This window comes from Salarias fasciatus, chromosome 12, assembly GCF_902148845.1.
Source record: "Salarias fasciatus chromosome 12, fSalaFa1.1, whole genome shotgun sequence".
NCBI classification, from domain to species: domain Eukaryota; kingdom Metazoa; phylum Chordata; class Actinopteri; order Blenniiformes; family Blenniidae; genus Salarias; species Salarias fasciatus.
Window position 1 is genome coordinate 7,017,237 of NC_043756.1, and position 27,969 is coordinate 7,045,205.

The 27,969-nt window shown below is 42.7% G+C and overlaps 1 protein-coding gene across 1 annotated transcript; it reads right to left on the reverse strand.

Moving 5' to 3' along the window:
• Nucleotides 1-222: 222 nt before the first annotated feature.
• On the reverse strand, nucleotides 223-27,795 carry mvb12bb (multivesicular body subunit 12Bb). The gene is made up of 8 exons (XM_030105137.1): nucleotides 27,703-27,795; nucleotides 20,956-21,051; nucleotides 18,961-19,051; nucleotides 17,740-17,869; nucleotides 17,518-17,628; nucleotides 11,508-11,569; nucleotides 940-995; nucleotides 223-461 (listed from the first exon to the last, which is right to left on the reverse strand). Exons 1-8 carry the CDS (start codon nucleotides 27,793-27,795, stop codon nucleotides 324-326), a joined length of 777 nt encoding a protein of 258 aa, XP_029960997.1. The 3' UTR covers nucleotides 223-323.
• Nucleotides 27,796-27,969: the final 174 nt, after the last annotated feature.

Below are 27,969 nucleotides of genomic sequence, written 5' to 3' on the forward strand. Positions count from 1 at the left end.
TAGGCTACAGTGTTTCATCAGAAATGGAGAGCGCTTCTCAGCGCGCCACATGATCTTTTAACTTTTTCACTACGAAGGGATGGCAAACTTATAAAAACAAAAAGTTGAAGATAGAGAGTCTGACCAGAACGGCTCCTTCAGATGTGCGATACTGTGCGAGATGCGAGATTGAGCTGTTTGAGAGAAGAATTGGGGAATAAAAGTCAAGTGTTTTGGAACAGGAGACGAAGCTTTTAAGAGAGAAAGGCTGCCTAGCTTGGCCATGCTTTTATTCAATTGGGGCTTAGTGGAGCCAAGAGGGCCTCGCTGTCTCAGACACTTAATTACAACCCCAAGACCGTTTGCTTTGCATTCTGGGCCAGCGGCGTCAGCGGCAGCCGAGCGTTGCAGCCTCTACTCACTTCCTCCTCGATCTCTGCCGGGGATTTGATCGTAATGCCCATTAAATTGACTTGCTGCATCTGAAATCAAAAGCAGAGGAGAGGGGGTGGGGGTGGTGGGGTGGGTGTAGTAGCAGAAGAAGAAGAAGAGGAAGAAGAAGAAAAAAAACACACACAAGAAACATGGCGGTTAGGCTCATGGGTAAGTAAGCATGCTTAAAATCTTTAATCCTCTCCCTCTCTGTGTCAATACAAACGGGGCTATAGTGACAACCAGCGCCAGCCAGCCAAATGGACTGCATTGAGCCAGCTCTGCCTGACTGCACGCATTCATCACTCAGTCTGGAGGAAAGGAAAAGATAGAAGAGGAAAGGAGAGCGGGGAGGAGAAAAAAAAAGTTAAGAAAAAAAAAGGAAAGTGAGGAAGAAAAGTTAAGAAGAAAAGGAAAGAGGTGTTCACCCGAGAAGAGGTTGTAGTGGGATTTGCTGCAAACCACTCTTTCTTTTTTTACTTTTGCACTTTGCCATTATAGATCTTCAAAGATTTTTTTTTTTTTTACCTCTTTGGGTTTTTCATGAAATCTCTCGGAGATCACAAAGGGCACATCATCCAAAGCTGCAAGAAAGACAGAAAGAATAGCAAAGTTTAAACACAAACATACTACTCCCCTATTCTTGATGTTGAGTATTTCCACAAGACTAAATGTGGGATTATAAAACAGCAAAGCTATCAACATCCCGAGTTGCCCCGACGCCTCCCCTCCTTCCGTCTACTGAGAGAAGATGAAAGACTTTTTTTTATTCTCCGCTGTATTTGAGCACCTCCACTCTCTCCTCCAGCCCAGCCCTTTCCCAGCCCTCTTCCAGTTTAATTACTCTTGATTATTCCCGATTCAGTCTTGTCTGGGAGATGTTCACCTCTGAAACAAAGACACACTCACACTAGGCACAGAAAAGCGGAAAGAAGAGAGACAAAACATTCACCAGATATCAAATTTGCATGAAAATACGCCACACTGTTCAGCCGGCAAAAAGTGGATTGAAATGAGGACTTGCCAAGAGCGTGGTGGTATAATTAGCATTTGACCAAACAAACGAGCTTCAACAGAGCTATAATTAAGCAGGCCTGTAATTAAGTGTATGCCCTTTATCATAATGATCGTGGTTAAAATGGTGTGATGGCTGCCAGTTGATTATTAATGGTGTAACCCCGTCCTGCATGCATCCTGCACTGGAATCAAGGTGTCACGACTGTCAGGCTAGAGAGCAGCCCTTTGTTTATAAAATACATTAGGGCCCAAATTAACACAGGGTGACAAGAGACACAAAGCCTCTCGTTTCCAGACTGAAGGGAAAACTGCAGCTGCTCGGCTTCATTATAAAACTCCCAAATCTTCAGGCGCGCAACTTGCCGCAGTCGGCTTTCGACGGGAGAGAGCCCAAGATCGAGAGGCCGAGCTTCCAGCCGAGCTCCCTTACCCACAGTGCACCAGGCCGCTGGCACGGGAACAGGAACTCATAAATGTAAGTTGTTCATGAGTCATCGTTCCAGAGCTGACACTCCTCTTGGCCTTTTCCGTTCGCAGCAATATTTTGCAGGTACGATATTCTAAAATATCCCTCACTCTGACACTTATGTGACTTGCTTTCCTCTCTCGGTTATTACACAGATCCGCGCTTTGGCACTTTCCACATAATAGTAGCACAATGTGATCTTTGTAATCAAAGTATGACCCTCACCCTCCTGACCACAGGAAAACCTAATTCACTTTCTTGGCTTGTCGTCATCTTCCACAGTGAAAACTCAGGAGTGAGACTCTGCGGCCATTGGAGTTGCCCTGTAAGTTTGTACTTCACACTGTAGCGCCTGTAGCACAGTGGTACAAGCGAATTCTCTTCCAATTGGAAAAAAAAAAATGCATTAAAGGTAAACCGTTGGCTAAAAGATGTTCAAATCTGTTGAAAAATGAAATCGGTATACCGCCAACCACCAGAAATTGCCATGCCACGAGCGTAGCTGAGGAAGTACACTGCTCAGTGCCACTTTCCTTTCCGTTCATCTGAAAGAGCCATGGCCGCCACCTCACTGCAGCAGCTCTCGATGTGCAGCTTTTTGAAGCAGCCAGCAGAAAAGGGCCACTGGGTAGGCATGATGACTTGTTTAAGCTCATAACTACAAGTGAATAAACATGCGGTCCCGTGTCGCTGGGAGCACCAACACCAGGCAGAGGTAGGCAAGGAGAATACATTTGAATCAATAGCTAGCAATGGGAAGCAGAGATTGTAGCTGCTGATGGATCTCTGTGGCACGGACAGATAAATGCGCGGAGCTGAAGGCCACAGAGTTTCTTTATTGCTCAAGGATTACATTTAAAACCAGATCTCACTTTGTATTCCCCCACCATCTATACTAGAGGGGCTATCTCACACCGAGACAAATGGAAAGGCACAGGAGATGACTCGGTGGGAAGGAATGGATGCTGTACTGTGGAGAAACCTGAAGGAGCAAAGGGCAGAAATAATGTAAATCCAATCTTGTGACCGGGAATCCCACTATGAAGCATGTTGTAGCTGCTCAAATGGTCAGGCTACAGTCCATTAACTCATGAGCGGAGTGCTGTGTGGGGAATTGGGTACTTATTTGGCATTTGGAGTGTGTGAGTACAGTCGGTATGGAAACATCTGGCAGGAATTTTGGTACAGTGGCTACGATGATGATGATGATGGTGATGATGATGATGATAATGGTGATGATGATGACGACGGCGTGCACAGAGGTGGCGTTAAGTAAGGAGGACCCTGTGGCTTGAGTGATTGTAGTGTAAAGAACGAAGTCAGCACAGGCCCCGTGTGGATCATTGCCTTATTAATGGCTCCGTCAGGTGCGATGAGCAATGGCTGCATTGTCATCTGCAGCCCCTGGGCACAGATGAATGGCTGTTTCAGGGCGGGAAGGGCTCCCTCGTACGCCGGGCTGAGCACTAATCCCTCACTCTTCCATTGTTGGATGCACTGTCACCCAGGACTTCAGCAGCACCATACATTGCACACTGCATTTCCAGGGCTCTCACAGACGTGGCCATGCACAACACAGGCGTCCACACACAGACACACACACACACCCCGAGTTGTGCTCCGACACTGACTGATGGAAAAATATGCGTGGGTGATCGACCATACCCCATATTACCTGAACCACAACTCAAGAGTAGCACTTTAGGAATGTTGATGAACTTTTATTTTACACTTCACTAATCCAGCAGAATTGCATTGATCTCTGTCTGGTATGATTATGCGGGTGAATCTGTCTCGCACCTGAATTAAGTGAGAAAGTCACAGTCGGGGCAATAATGTGCCAGTGCATCCATTACAACTTTTTCCTCATGATTGAGCGGACATGTATTGTTTTGTAACACCGAATAATGAGACACTAATGAGTAAAACGGGTCAAAAGCCGGTGAGAGCTATATCTGGAGCCGGCTGTATTTCACACCCCCAAAACAATTGGATGTTACCTTTTCTCCATGTGTAGCCAAGGCAGACATGGCAATGCCTTCCCTGTCGTCGTGACTCTCAATTTGAGCCGGATTCTTTATGCAGACCACGGGAGTGCTATTCTAGTTGCAGACCCCGCTCTCTGTCACCTCTGCAGATAATGGTGAGCCGCTGAACAGAGAGCTGGAGGAGGACCCCCTATGCCCACTCACAGCCCTTAGCCCCGCTCTGACATGAGAAATAGTGCCCAGGCCTGACAGCATCTCGGAGACATATTGTAGTTTATTTTGTCGCCCGGGCATGCCATCTGTGCCATTCCAATAGAGGGTGTGTGTTCAGGCTGCTGCAAGAGAGAGGGCGCGGGGCTCAGGGTCCCTCAGTAGCTCCGCAGCCGCGGCAGGTCATTAGTCAAATTGCCTAATGAGAGAGAATACAAATGGCCCCCTACCCTGACAGGAGGAATTTTGGAGGTGTCAGAGCTCCTGACCCGTGCTATGAGAACAGATGATAGTGAGTTGCTATTTTCAGATTCTTTTAATGACTATGGCTCTATGAAACCCATTCTTTTTCTTTTATCTTTCCCCCACTTTTTCACATCCTCGAGACAGACGAGTGGAATGGGGAAAAAAAAAAAAAAAGAAACTTTTCAACGTATTAAATATCTTGTTCGCAAAAGTGGAAGTGTAGCTTGTGCATTATTTAAATGTTTACTGGAGAATCAATTAACATTCCATAAAGCGTATAAGATTCATGCTGAAACAGATCATGTGCTGAAGTGATGTTGAGGGTTTGTGATAATCTATTTTTATTTGTTACTGCCGACCGTGCGCCGCTCGGCTCCCCGGTCTCACTGTACGCGTCTGCAGGCTCGTGCTGCAATTCTCTCGACAGCGAGTCAGTTCATTCACACTGAAATATTAATTTTATTTCACCCCAAGTCTTGAAAAAAGTCAATAAGTAAGTTTTAAAATGTTTCCACATGCTGAAAGAAAAAAAAAATAGTGTGAAGAGACCCAGTGGATGAATGTGTTTACAGTAACGTTCTGGAAACTGCAGATTTATGGAGAGAAACTGAAACGCTTCAAACAAGCTCAGTCTGTGTCCATGCATGATGATGACTTTTTTTTTTCCAATCAATAAATTATTTTAACAAATACCTAAATGACAAAACTATCTTTATGGCTCATTTGAAATTGCTTTTATAAGTTTTTTGAGACTTGAGACTCCACAGTTTTATTCACTAATTCAACTTTTTTTTTTTTTTTTTTTGTTAGCAGTGGGACACAAAAGGCATGCTTATGCAGAATGACCCACTTATTTTTCCATCTGTGACAAGCAGTCCTTGAAATCTGGTTATGGGTGGAGAGCCAGAAGACAGTCCCAGTCAGGCGCTGGTCCATCAGTCTTCCAGAAAGTGGGCAGAGCCAGCGGCACTTACGGTGAGTTGGCCACAAACACTGCAGCAGAGCATGGGATGCTCTGATGGACTGTGCACGCACAGGAGAGCTTCTCCAAAAAGCCTTTATTTGAATTTATTCAAATAGGACCTATATGTAGATGAATCAATTTAACTTTTTTTCTTTTTTTAGCTTCTTTTAATAATTGTTCAAAGCGGTGGGTACGAGCTAAATATAAGGATAGTCCTTTTTTTTTTTTATGGCTGGCGATTGAGCGCTCTCATGAAACTAAATGGACAATCAGGCTTTAATCAGCAGCACAGTGTCTTTTAAGACACTGCCATGGCACTGGCATTGATCCCCAGCTGTGGCTGCTGGTAAATGTGCAGCAGAATGTGTGTATAAATGGGGTACGCCTCTCTGGACAAGTGTAAAAGCTGGCAGAGGGCTGACAGTAAATTGCATGTGCCGGATGGGACACAGCAGAAGGCACAATTACACAAATCCCCTCTTAATTAGCGGTTCTGTGGGCAAACTAACCCGTAATGATGCGAGGGATGTGGCGAGCCCCAGAAATCCTAACAAGAAACACTCACCAGCACTGGAGACTGGGTCATATGGCCCCGGCTCCCCCGAAGTCGTGACTGACGCGTGATCTGTTTTGATCAGTGCAGCTGCAGGAGGCGATTCCCATGAAGCCCCGCTCCCCGCAACCCCGAGCCCCCCTGCCGAGCTACTTGCCCTCTGGACTGTGGGTAAAGCAGCAGGCCCTATGTGGCTGTGCGTGGCATTATTAAGTTCTCCATGCTCACAGTACCAGGCAATGTAAAGTGGCATCTCACACGGTGAGTAATGAACTGTGCCAAAGCGGAAGCAGGAGGGATGACAGCCAAAGAGGCCTCCTTGGCAGCCACTAACCTGGGCATCCACCAATTTATCATCCCCTAGAACCAATCCACCAATGCTGCACTGCCATTTGTCATTAATTATGCTAATAAGGACACCATTACTCTCCTGATGAAACAGGAGACTGTTATTAGAACAATGCATTTACAGTTTGATATGTCCACATTTACATATTAGCAGCCCTGTTGGACTTTGAGAGGAGAAATTTTGCCTCATATGGAAAAAACTGTCATATCACGCACTTTTTAAGTATAACAGAAAATACCAGGACTTCACTGTGCACACTAATTGACTATTAGAAATGACAAACCAATAGTTCCACAGTCCCGCGTTGTTCCCTGCAGCCTCGCAGGAGAACAGCCTCGTCGTTGCAGAGACACTGATGCGTTTGAACCTTTTCACAGCAGACTTCACGGTTCTACGCAAACCAGTCTGAGCAGAACTATTTAATATAGCTTCTGGGAGCCCCAGATGCCCTTTTCCAAAACGACTTCATTCCCAGAATCTCATTGTGCTTTCTAAATCACACCACAGTATGTATTAGAAGATCATTAATAACAAACTTAACAAGTCAGCAGAGCCATTAAAAGATCTTTAAGGCATATTTGACCATAAATCTCCTTAAACTATATTTAATGACTGGATTTTTGTGAAATATTTTTTATCAAGTTCTAATTAGATGTGTGATAACAAACCCTGCCGTACATGGGGCAAATGAGGGAGCCGTGACAGGCCCATCCATTGAGCCTGTCCACGTCTGGACACTGAAACTAATGGAGCACTGCTTCTATCTCAGGGATGGATAGAAAGCAATGAGGGATGAGACTCCAGAGTCCAGTCTGGCCTGCAAATGCAAAGCCATTTAAAGTCTCTTATTTGACTGTAATAAAGGTCCAAAAATGCCCGAGGGCCTCGAGGCTCCAGTCAAAAATTCCATTAGGATTTCTCCGGGATTGATCCGGAGATACTTAATGGCACCATCACACTGAGATGGATCACGCTCTGTTGCCAAACCTGCATGGTGCAACAGCGTTTCTGACATGTCAATTGTATAAAAGTCAACAGGATTTCCTTCAGAGCTCCGACAGCCAGAACCATCAAAATGTGCCTTTAGACACCGAGATAGACGTTATACTACTTAACAACAAAATATCATTTAATGTATAATTTCATACAAGTTCAAGACAACACTTTGGACAATCAGCCTATAAAGATGATTCTGGTAAAGTTCAGTGAACAAATCCTGCTCAGGCTCACAGGGCAGGAGACGGATGAAGTATTTACATAGAGAAGGTGAAGCGCAGTGTGTTTCAGAGGAGAGAGAGTTTATAGTCCAGTGAACTGTTTGTCACAGCGACAGCCTGGAGACAGAAAGTGTCTCTCTGAGTCCGCGGGTCTCAGCGAACAGAGCGCAGCAGGGAGGAGGGGTTTCAACAGTTTGGGTCCTGGATGTGAGGGGGCGCCTGCAGAGATGCCTGTTTTTCTGATCCAGGATAAAAAAAAGTGAAGATCAGCTGCGATAATCCTCTCTGCTGCAATTATTAACTTTTGTCACACTAATTTTTTGGACTGTTTTCAAGTAAATTAGGATGCATTTCTGTCATTATCATATTTTGTGGCTTTTAAGTAACATTTTAATTCAGGTCAAGTGCTTTTCTTTGTTGTCACTGTGGTAAAACAACACAATTATGTGTCGTCCCATTCAGAGCAAAATAAAAAGACAAGCTTTATTCACTGAAAATGCTTAAGAAAAAAAAAATACAATGAGCTAAAAATTGAAAATGCTTAATTAGCTGAAACCTAACAGGGAATTTAAAGTAATTGCACAGACTGTGCGTTTGTTATTACTGAAATCCCTTTTTATTCTGTGTGTGTGTTTGAGGTGTAAATACTGCTCTCCTCCTGAACCTTGATTTCTCTCCCCCTCTTGCTCCCTCTCCATTTCGCCTTTTGCTGACCAGGGGAATTAAGAAGCAAAACGTGGGTTTTAAGAGCGCTCCTTTCATGTCTTGATGTAAGCTTTGGCATTACTTCAGACATCAAGATCGGTTTCATAGAAATCCCATTCCATCTAAAGTAAAAGCGCGGCAGTAAATCTGCCCATACCTCCCCCATAACACTTCCATAAATGATTCATTCAGCTCAGTTTAGCTGATGCAAAACAGAATGTTAGTGAGTTGTGGACGGAGCTGCAAGTGGAGGACAAACGCTTCTGTTTAGTGATTTCATCAGTCGGCGAGAGGGAAAGAGAGAGAGAGGGAGGGAAAGAAGAAGGAGAGAGTAGCGCACACTAATAATAACTTTAGTGTCACTTTCCAGTGGTTGTGTATTTTAATCCCTCAGCCTAAAGAATTGTGTTATTCTAAAATATAACCCCAGCGGTGCAGAAGCGGTTGAGATCCATCACGGTTTGAGATAAGAGCCGGCTGATCTCCTCCTTCTGCGCAGCCTTGCCCACAACTACGCAGAGATAAGATGGAACTTTTGTTTGAAACCTGATGAGAACCCTCTTAATGAAAGTGCTGCGCCAAAAATAATCTTTTTTCTCCATGTTAGTCAATCAAGAAATGGTGTAGTTGGGGGAAAAAGAGGAGAAAGAAAGTAATTTTGCATAATCAGTGAGCACCATCTGGAACAATTAACCAAATTCCACAGAACTCAGAGGATCAGTCATATTGGCTTATTAAAGATCCAGAATTATACAAGTAATAAATCCTTGGAAAAACGAAGCGTACCCCTGCCTGTCACGACTATTTTAACTTCAAATACAGTGGAATACTTGATAAGGCTGAAAAGAGGAGATTAATATATGCAAATTATGTCGAGCATTTAAAAGCCCCCCAACAACTGTCTCGTTTTTTTTTTTTTTTTCCCTGTCTCTTATTACAGGGCTTTATGTTTTATTCATACACCAACTCACCTGTCATTTCATAAGCTATAATATTATGAGGGTATTATTAAACAGCATAAAGTGGAGCTTTAATTGGAAAGCTCCATTGCATTTTCCAATTATTTGCAGCAAATTAAAAGCAGATGCACATAGTTTAATAAGAATTCTAATATTGTTTCCTGAAAATCAAAAATCACTGTCATCCTGCCAAGATATTTTGCAAACCCAAGTTAATTTTGAGCCTCCTTTTTTTTTTCCGCTCCTCCTCTGAAGGATGAACTGTCTGGTGTCTGTTAATTGAAGTTCCTCTAATGGATAGGGAAATAATTGCTCTCCATATTATGTTAGATCAGGGCCAGTGTCAGGATGTATTTTTGATTAATGCTATAGATATGTAAATGCATTACTTTTTATTACATTTCCTTTTTTTTTTTTTTTTTTATCAGGTGGATGTCTCCTGAATACTATATGCTGTTGTGCAGGTTATAAAGAGGGATTGTGATGCAAAAGATGTCACATAGTTTTTGACATTTAAAAAAAAAAAAACGCATTTACATTCATCTATTTATAGTTTTATCAAACATACGCGTTCAGACAGATTTTGTGAATGCACGCATAATTACCTTTAAAATATCTAGATTTCCTGTCAATGCATGAATAAAAGACCTAATTGGCAAAGGGACTTGGCATGGATCAAAGCAATGCTGGTGAAGAGAAGCAAAAGGTTGGAGCCGCTGTGAAAACTTGATAACTTTTCAAATGAGCTTGAACTGTCAAGTGAAAGAGGGCTGCAAAATAAACGTGAATTAGTTTTTAATATTCTGGTAATAAATGTCAAAGTCTCTGCACATCACATCCGTACATGATGTGACTGCTGATGACAGATTTCCCAGACATGCTACCTCTCCTCCCCTCAAGTCACGCATTTTTTTTTGTGTGTGTGTGTGTGTGTGTTTTGTGTGTGTATGTGTGTGTGTGTGTTGGGGTTTTTGTTTTGTTGGGAAGTGACGGAGGGTTTAATCAAGAAAGCAGGCAATTCATCAATCCTAAAGAAGGCGCCTGTACAACCCTGACAGAGCGCACATGGTTTTAGACCAACTCGAACCTGGCCAGCTGTCAGCCCACACACACTCACACACACACACACACACACATGCACAGGCAGGGACCAACACACACACACACACACACACACGCATGTGCGCGCACGCACACACACACACCATGCTAACAATTAACACAAATAGGCTGTCGGCTACGACCTCACACTTGGTCCGCAGGCGATCACATTGTTAATGAAGGAAGTTGCGTTCCTTCACATTCACGGCGTGACGCCGGGAGGATGAGGAGAACACACTCTCAAGCAATAAAGGAAGAGCGCTGTCCGGCTAATCCAACTTCCTTTATTTAAAATACCAGTGTCTCATGAAAACGGGAGGAGAGGGCAGTCCGTGCACGGGCGGAGGACTGCTTGGTGGAGATAATTGATGACTGCTGGCGGCGGCCGGTTCGGGATGTGCGTGCTCTTCACTGTCAGTCAGAGCCCGTCCCGGTGGAGGAATCCCCCACCAAACGCCACAAACCGTTCAGCTGTGTGTTAATGTCCACTCCTTCGGGACCTCACTTGTCTTTAATAACTTAAAATGCAACTGTCAAACTACCATTTTTTTTTTGTTATCTTAGGTTTTTAGAGGCTGTCAATTTTAAATTCACAAGTTCAAAAAAAAAAAAAAAAGAGTGTGATATCCGATACTGTGCATGTAATTTATGTGATAGCTTAATGCTTCAGCGGTGTTAAACAGGGTGGGCGTAGCATGGCTGGAGCCTGGGTGTGCCTCTGCTGTAGCAGCAGGAGGAATCCTCACCACATGGTGTCTCTCTCCAGCTGGATAAAAACCTGCCCGCCTCGTTCACCTCATGTGGCTCACACACACTCTTCAAGGCGAGAGCGCCTCAGACTCGGCGGCGCTCAGGCTGTCATAGCTAAGCTGTGCTTCCAAACGAATTAGCCTTTTTTCCTCCCGTTTTAGTCATGGGGCATTGTGCTGTTGTTGAGTTTCTCCTTGACAAAGAGAAAGGAATTCGTCCAGTGCATGCAAGGTACATGTGTAAGTATGGCATGTGATGGATCATCTCAGACAGCTGTTAAATGTTCTCCTGAGTGTAATGCCGAGCTCCTCTGGGAAGTCACGTTCGGCGTGATAAGCAGAGCTCTGCACGGCATCCATCAGTGAGAACATCTAGCATTTGTAGATCAAGTACCAGGCGAGCTCCTTTTATGTGTGTGTGTGTGTGTGTGTGTGTGTGTACAGGTGGAGATGAAACCATTTTGTACGGACATGAAGTGCAATATGAATGCAACACATTCATTTCACCAAAGTGAGAGATCGGATAACCGAGTGTGCTTGTAACTTTACTGATTTGACCATCATTATTTTACCTGTCATGGTGTAGATCCCACTGCCCTGTTGCTCGTACTCCGGCCTGCTGACATGCCTTACTCTGGCAACAACAAAAAAAGAAGAAGAAAAACAAAAACAATATTTATGTAATTAATCAATCCTGTTGTGTTGCAATCATGTCAAACACAAACGAAAGGCTTGTAAACTTTGGGATTAACATGAATGCTTATATGTGCCAAGAGATGGAGACTATACCAGAATTAAAATGATTGACCCCCCCCCCCCACCTCCTTACACAAAGGATTTCTGATATGTCTGAAGGCAAAACACAGGACTGAAATAACAGGCAGAATGTGAAGAGGAGAAATATGGTTGGAGTTAAACTGTGCCTGAGCTGCCCAGGGGCTTGAACAGACCTTTAACAGGGGGTTTGGAGCAGGATCTTGTTAATTCTGGAGGAACTGAGAGATTCCATTATTCAAGGGAAGTCTGTTTTTTCTTTTCTTTCTTTTTTTCTTCCTTCCCCCGTTTCATGGCCTTGTATTACAGAAAACAGCACAGAATGCACTTTGTGGGCAGTTGAAGTTAACAAACCATATAAGATTGAAATCCTCATCAATCAAGCTTTCATGAATTACACCCTGTGACTCACCCCTACGGATCGATAAATCCACAGCAAGCAGGGAGGGAAAAAAAAATTCACAGCTTCAGGAGAGAGCTGCATAACATGACACGCTTTAAAGGTAAAGTGAGCTTTGGGGATGACATTATAAAACAAATGATCTTATAATGATAATGCAAAGCAGATATCATTAAAATGGGGAACGGTTTTCATTAGACGACACGTCGACAAAAGAGTTTGCTGTTAAAAAAAACATGATGAGTAGCTGAGCCAGTGGGAAGCGAGAACTGAATTATGACAGAGACGCAGCAGATTTTGGGAGTGAGCAGGTGCAAAGTTGCAAATAAAGTGTGTTTTGTGCGTCATGCTCTGTATTTAGTGTGTTTATGGATAAACATAATCAATCTCCACATGGTGCAAAAATCAGAAAATCCTCGAAATTTAAGACGAAGGGAAGATCTGCGCATTCTCGAGGTGCCGCACGTGAGTTGTGACTTTCAGAGCCTTATCTCTTCGGATGAGATAAATAAATGCAATAATTTCCATCAAGAGCAATAAAACAAGACTTGTGACAGGCTGTGGTATTTATGAGCTGAAGCCTGCAACTCAGATTTATTTGCAATGAAAGGGTCGACTTTTCTCCTCCTCATTTACATCAGCATTTGGCCATGTTAAATCCAGGCCAATGGTGAATTTTTAAAAGGTTGGCATCAATCTTGCGGGAACGATTGCCATATTCAGTGCGGACTTCTTTTACCTCGCAAAGGTTGATTCCACTGCTGAGGGAAGGAAGGTACACATCTTTCAAAGCGCGGAGACAATCCATGGACTGATAAAGTGGAAGCAAATGGTTTTAAATGCCCTTTAAGGCCTTTGTGTTTATGTTTTTTCAAAAAAAAAAAAAAAATAAAAAAAAAAAAGAAGAGAAGAAGGTCTGAGCCTGGCTATTTTATCTGTGAATTTAAAAAAAACAAATAAATAAATAAAACGTAAAAACAACACTCGAAATTCCCCAAAAAGTGGGTGTGAAACCAGTGAAAATGTTCTTGTGAAATGCTTTTCTGCAGCCAACCTCCAGGGTCGCTTTTCCCATCTGTTTGAAAAACACAAAACTGTCTCAATCCAAATTGGTGATTTGTAAATACAATTTTAGGTGCAATGGAGAGGGTAACATATGGCAAATCAATTAGACAACTAATTCTTAAAACAAAAAAACATGGCAAGTGCATTCGCTAATCAACAGCAGTGTTGGGGCTCGTATTATGTTGGCCACTGGAGTTTTGACAACAATTAATCCTCATTTCAGGCAAGGAGAGCCATATTGACACATATTCCTAATTTGAATATTCAATTATAGTGTAGTTTCTCATCAAATTATAGTAAAACTGGGAACGCGGCCTGAAAGATTTACGCAATTACAACGCGGATCAAGAGTATTATGTTCCCCTGAAATCTGCTGAAGTTAAAATCACATTAGTGCAGCAAAGCCAACCACAACTGTACTGAACATAAAGAATCGCAGCTCGACAGATTCTCTAGATTGAGTTTGTTTTCGTGTGTGTTCCACACAGAATAAGGAAAAGAGTTGTCTACTTTTTAAAAAAAAAAAAAAAAAAAAAAAGGGGGGGGGGGAGGTGGAGAGAAAGTGAGAGAGACAGTAAGGACAGACAGGCAGTGGAGAGGTAAGATGGGAATGAGAGTAATATCACTGACTGAAGAGCCGCGGCGCGATACAGAGAGCTCCAAGCTCTTGTTTTGACACACATCCAGCCTTCCCCGTGACAACATCTCCACACCTTCCTCTATGTGCCAACAGCGCTGCTTTGTGGGAGCTGCTTTCTCACCCATCATTATCCTCCTTTAAGCTCAGTGTCAGGTGTTGAAAAGAGGATCTCTCTGAATTTGGTGGCAAATACCTGAACAGTCTGCACCCATCAGATCTTTGCTGATCACTCGATCATTCCTGGCACCGCTCTGCATCCCCTCGCTTGATCTCCGCTACTTTTTGTGCCGCAACTTTTCTGAGCGGAGCAAAGTAAATGAGTGAGATTGAGGCGGGGAGGCATTGTTCTTCGGCACTTCAGACAGGAGATCTGTCACGCCGCGCGGTGACAGTCACGGTGTCTCGCTCTCTCCGGAGTCGCGTGCAGTGGGAAGTCTTGGTTAACCAGCATGCAATGAAAGCCGATACAATACTCCTGCAGAGCTGCAACAATGTGCGGCGTGTCACAGGTAGAACACCGTGCAATCCAAAAACGTATTGATATGCATGCCAATTCTGACACTGATGGCTCTCTATTCTTCACGTGTTCAAAGGAAAGCCGGCGATGACGAAAGAAAAAGGAAAAAAAAAAAAAACCCACACAGACACACTCGGCCTTGACATTTTTATCACTGTGCACTTTGATTTAAAAAGTGTCCGTGTGTACAATTTCAAAGAGAAATGTCAGAAACCTTGATTCTGAGTGAGGAGAAAGAAATTGCAATATTAGAACAGGGCTAATTTATGCCAGCAGTCACAGCAGAGGTCAGATATCAGCTTCAGCAATGACAGTTTTATCAGGAGAACAAATGGCAGCGTTGGTCAGGAGGAGGAAGGAGGGGGATACTTTACTGGACACATTAAAGGGCTGACCGGATGCTGCAGGTTTTATACATTATGAAGTCGAGAGAGGCTGATACGGTCTGTCTTGACAGGGAACAAGCCAAAGCGGTTGACATCGAGATGCAGCTATGAATCAAAAGAGAACGCCGTCCCTGGCTGCGACGCCTCAGCCAAACATGATAAAGAGACATTAAACACACAAGGCTTGAAGGAATCTGCATGGCAGACAGCTCCAAATGTCTGTACAGCACTTTCACCGCAAGAGCCTGAGCAAGATGAAAAAAAAGATCTTTTTTAAACTTGATCTTTCTTTGTTTTGTTTTTCCTTTTCTTTTTTTTTTAACAGTGTTTCTGCTCAATTGACCAATTAACTGTGAGCTTATGTTTCTCTTTAATCCTTAAAAACATGTTCAGAAGCCAAAACCTAAAATTTTAAAGAAACTTAATTTTGCTACTCCCACTAAAATCATTAGGAAATAAAAAATAGTTTGAGCAGTTGCATCACAGTGAGAATATTCTCGGTTCGAGTCCAGGCTTGAGGAGACCTTCCCCTGTGGAGTCTGCATGTTCTTCCTGTGCATGCATGGCGCTGCGATTTCCTCTTACGATTCAAAAACATGTTTGTGTTGAACTGGTGGCTGAAATTATGCTTATATGTGGATGAGTGGGAAAGAATTCTTCGCCAACTTTTAGGGCCAAAAATGATTATTTATGTACGAATAAATTCATAAAATTCTTATCCAAAAAAAATCTTTTTTTATGTAGACTGTGTCAAGTTCTCATATTCTTTTTATCTGAAACTCTGATGAAACTTTGACAAAAAAAAATTGTTAATTGCAACAATAATATTAACGAAGGCAGTGCTTAATCACAAAGCACTGCATAACACTGCAAAAGGATCTGTCTGCCGTTGCCTCAGTCCTCAGAGTGTAAAGTGTCCATAAAAACAATTAAATACATAAACAAATGACATCAAGTATCATTACTAGGAGACAGAAGAAAGTCTTTAAAACTGTTGCACGGCATGAGCGGTTTAAAAACTTTCTGAAGTCTGCGGTTCGCTAACAAAACAATGCAAAACCATTCAAATAAAACACCTTGATGCAACGACTGTGTGCATCCCATAATGATGCAACCCCACTGCAGCTGCTGTGCGCTGCAGCTCTCTGCCGCCGCCGCCGAAAAACCTGATTTGCGGTTTACGTCCGTACACAACTCTAACAAGCTCTCGCTGCCTGAGGCAACTTAACATTTGAGAGGGATCACTGCAGCTTTCAAAATTATAAGGGTCATTAAAAATTTACACATTATTGACTGTATTTAAAACATCTTTTCCACTGACTGTAAAGAGCACTTAAATTTAAGAGGTGCTATTCTCCAAAGGCCATAAAGTTGTTATAGATAGCCCGAAGGAGGCATGGAGGAGAGAATTTTCTCTTGCAGAATATGAATAAAGTATAGTGGTTTGATACTGCGCAGACAGTTACACCGCGGCTCTGGAGTTATTTAAAGAATCGGTGAGCGTTGAGCAACTGTTTGTGAATCACCGCGTCAAACCATCTAATCTGTGACTTTAAAGGAAATTATAGAGCTATTCATTGATATATATGCATGTCTGCTTGAGGAGCATGTAGCTACACAGAAATAAATAGTCAAAGAAGTGCCACAGTGTAAATTGCCCACAGTTCCGTCCTTATGTGTCAGTGCATTACAGATGAAAATACTCTCAAAAGAAGACTCTCCGACTGTGGAATGAATTTTAATGTTAATACAAAAACAGCAGCCTGTGATCTCAGCAGGCATCGGGAGGGGGGGTGCGAGTCGCTTCGAGGTGCAATTTATTCCAACCTCTGAGCCTCACTAACTTGAAAGTGGGCTTCAAAAGAACTGAGGATTACCGGCAAGAGTGGTGAAGGCGCACATGGGCCTGGGCTCTCGCCATAACTCCAACACATCAAAGATTATTGACCATCCACATCCAAAATGCGAGCGATTCACAAAAAAACGGTTTGAACTCAGGTTTTTCAACCCTCAGCTGTCCGTTTTTTTTGTTCTTATCCCGCCGTGCGCCCATGTGAACAAAAGCTCTGTTTTGAATATGCCTGCTGGCATCCACTGCTTTGGCCTGTTGTGGCTTTTAAGTGGCTTTTGCTCCGCCCGGCGCAGGATGGTAGAGCATAGCACTTCAAGCTGGCAAAGACGCCCGAACCTTGTGCCAAGCGTCCCTCTCCACAGCGCCGCCACGCCGAAGGAGTCTCGATTGTTTATTTACAATTTGCTGTGGAAATCCCCAGCTCTTCATTGTGATAAATAATTGAGCTGTTTGATCTGGACGCAGTACAAAGGTTCGCTCCGTTCACTGGGAGGCCCGAGGCGGAGGAAGCTGGAGCAGCATGAGCAGAGGAGGGCGTGCACTCACACACACACACACACACACACATTCCAGCATGGCGGAGATCTTGGAGCTCTCCTCCCTTCCTCTGCAGCTGTCGCTCCCTCTCCGGGCTACATCTCCTCCTCTTTGTCTGCACGGCGCACCACTCCTGTCACCGCAGTCGGAGGAGCGACCTGCCTCGGCCTCCTGGGACACGCCGCAAATAGCAGGAGTTTAGCCCTCATTGAACTCCTGTTCTTGTTCGGGGGATCCTGTCTAGTTAGCCCGTCTCTCCAGTTCGCCCTCGCTACCTCGTTGTCCAGCTACAACCTTTACGACAGACTGTCCGGGAGTGATCAATTGCTGGTGTCTTCATTGTCGTACATATGCTACAGACGCACAACAGAAGCACATTCAGGAGGAGGAGAGCCGGACGGCTGATCATACCTCGCGGCGCTGGGTTGGGGGTTACTTTGCGGTGTGTCGGGTATTGCTGGAGTCAACTTAGGCCGGCGAACTTCTCCCATCCGATACCAAATCCCCATGTTGTTTATTTCACTGTGAAAATATGGGCGAGAAACAGATAGATTAGTTATACAAAAAAAATGGAGACTGAGACTCGATCCAAAACGTCACGGTTTCATTCACTTCCACTGTCAAATATCTCACCCCAAACAGGTGTAGTTAACAAGCTGGTACTTGGTCTTTGCAATGATCTGGATGTCATATACAGCTGTCTCTGCAGCCCAGCGAGGGCTCATTTTCACACAGAGCCTCCTCTTCCTCGTGGCAGCTTCGTCTGATGAGTCAAGTACATATGAGCATGTCAGAAAAAGAATCGGCGGTTGCATATTCACTTCTGTCTCCTGAGTTTGAGGCATAAAAAAAAAAAAAAAAAAAATCTATAGACATTTTCAACCCTCTACGAGAAACATACATTTTCGCAAATCCCACAGATGCTTTGCTATTAAGTCATTACCCGCCTCAGAATAAGAGATGAGCTCATATCAGCTTCTGGGTGACTTGCTGTGCTCAAAGGGAAATGACTGGACACTGGGAAGCCACAAAATTCACATGCATTATTATCATTTTTATCATTTTAGTAGGTAAAATGACAGAAGCAAGTGAATCCTCCATCAGCTTTAGTGCACTATGGGGATTTAAACTCGATATTCTCCAAAGCAACTCATACATAATGTCACATGTATACATTAAACATGGATTCACATAAAGCAATAAAACATTAAATTACAACATGGCCAAACAAAACATAATCTCTTTTCTTCATTCTGGAAAAAAAAAGAAAAAGAAAAAAAAAACAGGCCATGCTTTCTTATATTGCATCTGTGCCACGCTCATTTATTTCCCCAGCAACACTAGAAAGTGCAGTGTAAATGCAATGATAATAAAAATAATAAACAAGCTGTCCTCACTCCCCACACCAAAATATTATTACATTTCCAAGGCATGGATAGTGAGGGGGAAATACGTAGCACTCAAAAAGCACTAAAGCATTGGGGAATGCATTTCATTAATATTAGATAACCCCCATCGACTCGTCCTCTTCCCAAATAAATACATAAATAAATAAGCCCCTCATAAAGAAAAGCACAGCTCCAGCTGAGATAAACAATGACTCATGATTCTCTTCTCTTGTACCTCCAGGGCAAAATGTTTATTTTATTCCCACAGTCTGCCATAAATTAAGCTAACCTGCACCCATAAAACATTCACTATCTCGAGCAAAGCTGCCCCTGAGGACCTCCTCATAAGCTGGTCGGAGTGTGAAAACACAAGAAGAAGAAGAAGAAGAAGAAGAAGAAGAAGAAGAAGAAGAAGAAGAAGAAAGAGGAGGGAGGCAGCTCTGCTCGGTATTGACTGTTTACTTACTTGTGTCCATTGTTTCTTGCAGAGGTGTGAAGGATTCTGGCAACGCGTCCTTCATGTCAATCAGCTTCAAGCCCACGACGACGTCAGGGCCCTGAAAGAGGCGGCGCAGCGGACGCAGGGGATTTTAAATCATGCACGCAAAACTCATTCTTTCCAAAAGGACAAATATTTGTCTTTTTTGAAGGGCCGAGGAAGAAAAATGTGGAGAAAATAGAGTCAATGATTTACTAAAAGCTCTAAAGGGTTGACAAAACAGCTCCAGTAATCACTGCCCCCCCCCCCCCCCCCCCCCCCCCCCCCTTCCCCCCTCCACACACTTCCTAATAGTTTTTTTGTGGAATGAGAGAACGAGTCTGTGAACTTGTAATCATTCTCAACCTTTTGGCGCCAAGCGGCGGGATGATGGGAGACGGCACAGGCAGTCTGATCAACAGAATGGGACTAGTTAAAAATAATCAGGGACTGTATAGTTGACATTTTCAAGCATGACTCTTCCCAGCCTCCCATTACATTTCCATTTTTTGCCATAATAAATTGCAATAATACACAGCGGCGGCAGAGAGTGGGGCGACCCAGGCGTGACTTGATGCGTCCGAAAAGCCCGGATCCCACTGCTACAGTTGCTCGACAGTCATTACCATTAGATACATTTTTTATTCATAGTTTTTATACTGACGTAAGGAGGAATATGGATGAATGCTATTACTATGCATGAAACCTTTTTCAGTGTTTTCCCCTTTTTTCTGGAGAGATTTTTCCATCAGGACCTGACAAAACGGGACTATCTACCTCCAACCTAGAGTATGATAAATCACAAACTATTTACTTCCCCCCCGCATAATTCAGGGGCTAATTTTACAGAATCTGTTTTTGTCATAGACAATTACAGTGGGAGCTCCATTGACTGGCAGACAGAATAGCCTTTGTTGATGGCTCTGTCATGTTTTATTTGTGTCAAAGTCTTTAAAACAATGCGGACACACATTTTAAGATAACATACAGGAACTAGGGAAAGGCGATTTGTATGCTATATACTAAACCCAGGGCCAGATTGAGCTCAGGCACAAGCCAGCCGTTGCCAAGTTGCCTGGCTTTTAGAGGACATGATGCAAAAAAAAAAAAAAAAAAAAAAAAGAAAAAAATGACTTGATTAAGTCCTGAAATTGAGCTGATGCAAAGTAATAACAAAAATGCAGGTTTTGTTTACAATACTGTCTGCATTATCCACCTGCAGCCCGGGGAAACTTAATTAATAGACAGCCAACAGCAAGCTGTATGAGCCGCGGTTGGACAGGTTGATAATCCTGGCGATGTAAGCAGGTGTATTTATGGCCACAGAGCAGCTGACAGCCAGCAGAAACACATCAACGGTCGGCTGCAGGCAGCAGATGAGTCCAAAAATGACCCAACAACATGATGAGAAATATAATGCAAAGATCATTTCAGCCACAGAGGCTTCATGGCGCCTCAAATTGGGATTTCTATATATATATGTGAACATATCCATAGTGAAAGTGGAATTTGAGGAGTATTTTTTTTTCCATAAAGAATGAGTATTTTTTTCTTCTTGTTAAAAAGTTATAGTCCTAGCATTGGGGTTTGGTAACCGGGGATGCTGTTGATTGAATAAATCAGAATAGTTAAAATACAGCTCATTGTTATTTCATGAATAAACATAAATAATATCCTCAGGAGGGAGTACAACATGAAAAATATCTCTCTGAGGTATTATTCATCTGGAATATGCATGCAAATCCATTACATGTGAAAACCTCAAAACTTCACAACCATTGCCGGCCTTTATTTTATTTATTTATTTATTTATTTATTTTGTTGCATGAAGCACTTTCACTGATCAAAGTGCAAAGTATGTGAAGATATTCCGGCAGCAGGAAACTGAGCTAATAACAACTGGCAAACAGAAAAATAGGTGCTGCAGCTGAGGTGTTAGTGTTGAATGCATGGGAGAAGGGAGAAGTTTACATTCACGCTTACAGTTTTTCTGGAGAAACAGAGGTAGCGGGTGACCTTGGATTTGAATAAGCCGTCCTTCCACAGGTCGGCGTCACAGCCATCTGTTGTTTGTGCAACCTACGTGAAAAAAAAGAGAAAAACAAGGAGAGAAAATAACATGCAGGAGGTGGGATAAAGTTAATGTATGTATGCCATGAGCATGCTGCTTTTGCCTCTTCCTTTGCATACTAGCCTTAATTAACGCTTGCCTACACTGGTGCTCCATCTCATTAGTGCTCTGCGTGGGTAAAGGAGTCTTAGCCTCCAAAAAGGTGGCTAAAAATATCATCTCTTGGGACCGGGCTGATTAAAGATACCCTGACAAGGAACTGCCCTAATAAGGAAATCAAACTTGCTTCAGTATAAGAAAGCTGCGATTGTATTTGTGGTAAATGCTCAATGTGTGTTTTTATTTCTTTAAATAAAGCTCCTAATGTATTCTGTGAGCAGAACATGATAAAATGAAAATATTAAACATCCTGAACAGGTTTACTTTCATGACTTGAGGAGATGAATTAAAGAAAAGACAAAAAAAAAAAAAAAACCCACTACAGACAATTTGGTGTAATTTAATAGGTTTAGAGCAAAAGATCTGAGCAGCTTTATCTTGTACAATAGGCTCATTCAGTTGTAAATGAGCAGCAGAAGCAGTAAGAAAAATAGATTGCATCATATTGACAGCATGTGGGCAACGCAAGTCAAGCTCAAGGTCCTGCACTGCATTGCTATGTAAATGTAGGTACGCAGGGCAGAATGATAAAGCAAAATATAACCTGCAGACTGCATCGCAGAGACTGCTCCATCGTTCGTGCAAATATGCTTGGCTGAAACGTCATGTTCCATTGGCTATCATGTGAGAATCACCTAAATAACTGCCAGAGCTATTTTCTAAAAGGATCCTTTACAAAGAGGAGTCAATCTAATGAGGTTCATTCAAATGAAGAAGTCATAGATCTCTGCACCCACCCACACACATTACCCCCTTGACAATAATGATGAATGACCCTGTGACTGGGTGGGGGGAAACATGGCATGGGGAGATTCATGCAAAACCACCACTGACTAGATGGGATGAGGGCTGAGACTGGAGAGGGGAACAGAGACAGATCGTCGGATGAGAGAAAGAGAGAGGGAGGGAAAAAGAGAGAGAGAGAGAGAGAGAAGGGAGAAGATGAGCAGAGAGAGGGATTGCAGGGCGTCTCCAACAGCAGTTCCATGAAAGGTCCCAGAAGGAGCCTATACATCACCTTTCCTTACAAGACAACCCGTCTTGGCCACTTTTTCCAGGTCAGTAGCCAGCGCATCCTGTCAGCGTAAACAAAGGGCTCGCTTTGTGAAACCCAAAGTCAAGTTGAGGAGTAACGAGGGCACGGTCCTCCTCCGAGGCACCTCAGGCATCATCCTGCCACAGCCGCCGGCAGCAAGGATGCGACGCAGCCTGAATGCCAAACGCCCAACCGCTGAGCCACAGCAGAGAAAACATGTGTAAAGTTGCAGTGGCTCTCCTCGAACACTTTAAAGCGCGCTGCGCCGTCGTTAACACAGACTTCAAGGAGAAGAATGTCACATGTCGGATAAGAGATCGCACGGCTCTGATATTGAAATGCGGCTGCAACATTTGATTTAAAACGAAATGACAGATTCAACTGCCACTTCCTGAAATCCCCAGCACGCGGTGATCTAAAAGCCCACCTATGAGACGTGTCTTTAGGGGGTGCTGCGTATTCCTGTGAAGCCTCTCTGGAGACAGACACCACCAGAAAGTTGCTGTGAAGCACTGCGAGGCACAGCTGTGAATACAAAGGTATAAAAGGCGTACAATCAAAAAATCTCTGGAGAGTGAATCCAGGTGAGGAAGAAATATGAGAGGTACGGGGAATCAGAAAGTCTTCTCCAAGAATAGAATAGAAAACGATGCTTTTATACAACAAAATTGAAAGAAAGTACACAACCAAATATATAAAGTGTTGGACTTTTATCATCATTACTGTTAAAATTGTTTATATTTTAGGCGAATCATTTTTTTTCTTTCACAGGTTTGGATCCGGAGGTTTATGTAACTCATGGCGTGCAGTCTGGTACCGTGCACGCACCAGGGTGAGGGGGCAATTAGTTAAGCTGAAAGCAGAGGGAAACAGCTAGCAGGCACATCCCCGATGCAGCCCTGGCACGGAACATGAGTGTGCGAGAGTCTACTGGCGGCGTTTGATGTTGGGTGGCTGCTGGTGCTTCAGCAGAGCTGCTGATCCCAGCGGAGCGGCGTTTGATCTGGGCCTGTGCTCTCTTGTGTTGGAACAACCTGCTCAAGTTCAGAGATGTGAGCGCGCCGTATCAGAGAGCAAAAGAGTTAATCAGCCTTTTGATCTGCTTCATAAAATGTATGGTAAGTATGGAGAGGAGTCGGCATTAAGGAGGAATTTGAAAAGATCTTCCGAGTATGAAAGGAAAAGAAAAATCAATACAGAGTAATATCTTGAGACTTCCCCTCCTCTGAGCTGCATTAAGCGCACCATAACCGAGTGTTGATATTTTTGTTTGTATTTCAAGCGAGCAGATGAAAGACCACTGAGCGATGTTCAGAAGATGTTCCTGGAGGTGGGACAAGCGCATCTGAAATAAAGCTTGAAATGCCCTGAGTTCTCATCTCGGAGGCAGACTTTTTATTCTTGAGCTGCTGTTACCTTGAAAGTTATATCTAATTTAACTTCATGAATAAAAACTGATGCAGGATAAAATATCTCACTAAAAATTCTGAGCGAATTGTAGTGTAACCCTGAACCCGGACTAAAATACAGTACCTCCTTTAAAGCATCGTGCGATTAATGGGGAAGGATGGATGGACTGCAATAAAGTGTAAGGTACCAAATAAAAGAGAAATAAGTAGATGGAGGGTCAATTTCATGATCAATTTCATTACAACCAAAATTATAATGATGTAATGCAGGTAAAATAAAACATAAGACAGCAAGTGTTTTAGATTTGGCAACAACTCAGACAGAATAATCCCATCATTTATTGCTTAAGCCGTTAAAAATAATATATTTCATTACAAGTACTTAAGAAGAAATTAATTTCTCTGTGGTTCTGATTCTTCCTGCATGCATTTCCATGGGTTCATGCAGCAGCAGCAGCAAGCCTCTTCTCTGAACTGGAGGAACTGTCCGTGTTGATGGTTCGGCGGAAACCATCTGGGTCCCCGCAGTGCACTGCAAGCTGGTGCCTGTGACGGTGTGAACCCACTTCTGCACTTAGAATAGAAAGTGTGGACGTGGACATGATTTGAGACGCAGCGTAAAAGCCTGCAGCCACTCTGCTGCGGCACGCCATCGTATGTGCTAAATGCTAATGTCAGCATGCTAACACACTCACAGTAACAACGTTAAATTGATGATATTAAGCAGGCTGTGGTATCCATCTCACTTCACTGTGTTAACAAGCTAACATGTTCATAATTAGCACAAAGAACAAGCTCAGGTTGATGAGACAACTTTTTGTAGCTTGTTGACGGACTGAGCACCAATAAACTCAGAATTTTACAAAAATAATTTAACAGAAAGTTGTCAAGATACTTACTTTTCAGATCAATAAATTAATTGCAAATTTTTCAATATAATTGCTATTACTAATTTTCTCCACTCTGGATCTGCTTGTTTCAGTAAAGATAGTCCACAAAACACAGATCTAGAAATGAAAATCAGTCTGAGCACAACAGAGAAAGTTGCATAGAATCTGAACTGTTTCTGAGTTTGTGACAACATGAACCCCGAGGGATGCAGAAATCTGGAAAGCAACAGCAGACGCTGTTAAGAAAATTTGAGACTTCAATTTAGACTTTGTGCAGAAAAAACACATAAAAAAATATTTTTACATTAAAATAATTAGATTTGATGGATTTGCGTTGTCGTTTCTCAGAGGTTTTTTATAATCTGACTTGTGTAAAGTGCATGTACTTGAAGTAAAGTTCAATACTCTGCAACATTCACACACCTTTAGCACCTTTTCAGCCACTGGCTGACTCGTTGTCTATTGGTGTATTTATTATTTATGCAACAGTCATTTGTTTCTGTTGGTTTTTTTAAGTGCCACCAAAATTCTTCCCCAGAAAAACATTGACAAATACTCTTTTTTTAATTCTATTATCTCTAGGATATCAGGTTAGAATCCCACACAGTGAATTGTTTTGAGGCACTTGGCAATGGCTTGATATTCATCAGGTTGCGTGTGTGTGCAACAATAAAATAAAAAAACTTAAAAAAGAAAATTCATATCATATCACAAAAAGACATTTTAAACAGCTTTCGTCTTCTTGGATGCAGGTTCACGGTTCTTATTGAAATCATGAACTACTTTCAAAGTATTTGCACATGAGCTACAGTGCATTGGTGCGCTGGAGCAGCCAGGGAGGAAGTCTGATGGGGTTTCTCTGTGTTTGTCACTGCCGTGTGGCGTGTTCGCTGCTTCCCTGCCAGTGGCTCCGTTCTGATGCCAACCCAACATCCTCTGCCAGGGATTACAGCGAGCTGGGTGTGTAGGGTGGAGCAGGAAGAGAGAAAAACTGCAGGGGGAAGGGGGAGGAGGGTTCAGAGGGCGCAGGGTGAAAACACAAGAGGTCTGCCGAGGAAGGGAAAAGAGGAAGACACTTCTCCCCTTGAGCGCGTCTAGTGTTTTATTAAACTTACACTCTCTTCTTTTTCACCCCCTCCAACTCATTTACAACTAAGTAAAGTTCTCATTATCCAACTCCCCGTGCAGCGCTTCACATCCTGACACATCCCTGTTAATGGCGGAGCTGTTGTGAGACTTGAGGAAAACACAAGGACAAATTTAAACGATATGAGCATCAACCCAACATCATTAAGCGCCTGGTGTGTCTGTGAAGATGATGGCAGCCAGAAAAGGGAATATTCTAATAATCAGAGTAAAAATAGGTCATCAGATATTCCTCACAGAAACACCTGCCACCGTCCTGACTGTTCCACGTGCAAGCAGCGGCAGAGAGCCAGAACAGAGCAGTTATTAGAGGTTTGATTTGACCCTGCAGACCCAGACGTTAGAACTGTTGGTTTACAGCAGCGAATAGAGGAAACAGAGCAAATAGAGCATGTCTGTGTGGAGTTTGCATGAACTCCCTGTGGACTTTCCTGCTTGAAGCTTCTCCAGGTACTCAGGTTTTGATATTTTAAAGGAAAACCCCAAGCTCTTCAATTTAAATCGAGCTTTGATTTAATCTTCTGAAGATTCATGTTGTTATTTTTAATGGAGTCTTCATTTAGTTTTGATGCTTTTATACTCTTCATTTAGGAACGTATTAATTAAATAAATGTATTTAAATATTCATATAGCTTAATTATAAGCTTCCTGTGACTTGTTTTTCTCTGTTAAAGTTTATTTTAAGTATTCTGCATGTTATTTATTTACAATGATTTAGATTTTTTTTCTATCTTTAGCTTCTATCCTTGTACTGAAACATTGCATACATTTTATTTCCTATTTTAAATGTCACTGATTATTTATTCCTGTTTAGATATTTTTTGTACATCCAGCATTTCCTGTAACACACAGGGTTAAGATAGAACTTCCTCTGTGTGTTTGTTGTCTCGTTGGTGGAGGTTTCATTCTGGAGCTTATTGAGGGCGGCTCTGGCTCTGCCGGTAAAGCAGTCGACTGTCATTCGGACGGCTGCTGGTTTGATTCCCCATCTTATCAACATGTGGACGTGTCCTTGAGCCAGAAACTGAACCCCAAATTACTCCCAGTGGGTGGATTGAGCACCTTGCATGGCAGCCGTCTCGACTGGTGAATGGGAAAGTGGGTAAAAGTGTAAAGCGCTTTGAGACTGCTCAAGCGGTGGAAAAACACTACATAAATTGAATCATTTTACCATTATTTTTTTAGCACTTTTTGTGTTACATTCTTGTTTCATAAGAAAAGTCCTTTGCAACTCAAGTTTGAAATAGTGATTGAAAAATCCAAAGATTTGTTCATTAGTTGACAGCTGACTGTAAAGTGGCCTGAGGTGAGAGTAAGTATGTGATTGCCTCTCTCTGTGTTTGCATTGTGACTGACTGGTGAACTGCTGGTTCAGCTCCCTGCCCTTCACATTGTATTGGGTATTTACATTTTAAACCTTGAATGCTTCTAAATTTAAAGTGTGCTGATTTGTATATGAGTCATGCTGGATGTGAAGGAAATCAGAAGTAAACATTTCCAGCAATGTTAAAACAGACGAGCTCCTAGATGAATATTTCTGATGCTAAGCGATGAGAATCTGACCAGATTTGATAAACAGCTTATCAAATTGTGAAAAGTTGGATATGAGAGCCGAGCCAATCACTTACAGCATGACGATTAATTTTTCAAAATCAAAATGAAATTTAAACAGGTGTTTATTGAGTAGTTGGAGCTGAAAAGACACAACATACAAAGCACTCTTGTCTTAAAGTAAGAAAACCTTTAGTTCTATTCTTTCTGTGAAATTGCCTTCATGTTCTCCCTATGTATGCACAATCTGGACAAAACAGCATGCTCAGTTCATTTATGGCCCTAAACTGTCCTAAGGTGTGTGTGTGTGTGTGTGTGTGTGTGTGTGTGTGTGTGTGTGTGTGTGTGTGTGTGTGTGTGTGTGTGTGTGTGTGTGTGCTCCTGCTCTCTGCAACCCCAACATGATCTGAACAGGTAAGGAGGATCAATGGGAACAAAAAAAAAGAATTAATCAACGCCAGTACTCACAGTATAATAGTCAGCAGGGACATTGCTGATTGATGCAACAATTCCCACTGCAGTGATGGGGTTTTCAGGCAGCTGCTCGGGTACTTTAGACATGTTGAGGATCTATAAGGCAGAGAAACATTACGCTAGACTAATATTCAAAACACCAATAAACAGTTCTTCGGTTTTAAAACTCAACTGAAGACAGGTCAAATCCACATATTTATTATGAGTATTGTAAACTATTCTAGCTCGATGGGAAAAAAATTATTTTATATCTGAAAATAT

Bases quoted from the DNA above. Each gene is read 5' to 3' on its own strand.
- mvb12bb (XM_030105137.1), bottom strand. From the start codon at position 27,795: ATGTCTAAAGTACCCGAGCAGCTGCCTGAAAACCCCATCACTGCAGTG. The intron at 21,052-27,702 runs GTGAGTACTGGC...TTTTTCACGTAG, and splicing joins TCCCTGCTGACTATTATACT to GTTGCACAAACAACAGATGG. The intron at 17,870-18,960 runs GTAAGTAAACAG...TTGACTCATCAG, and splicing joins GCAAGAAACAATGGACACAA to ACGAAGCTGCCACGAGGAAG.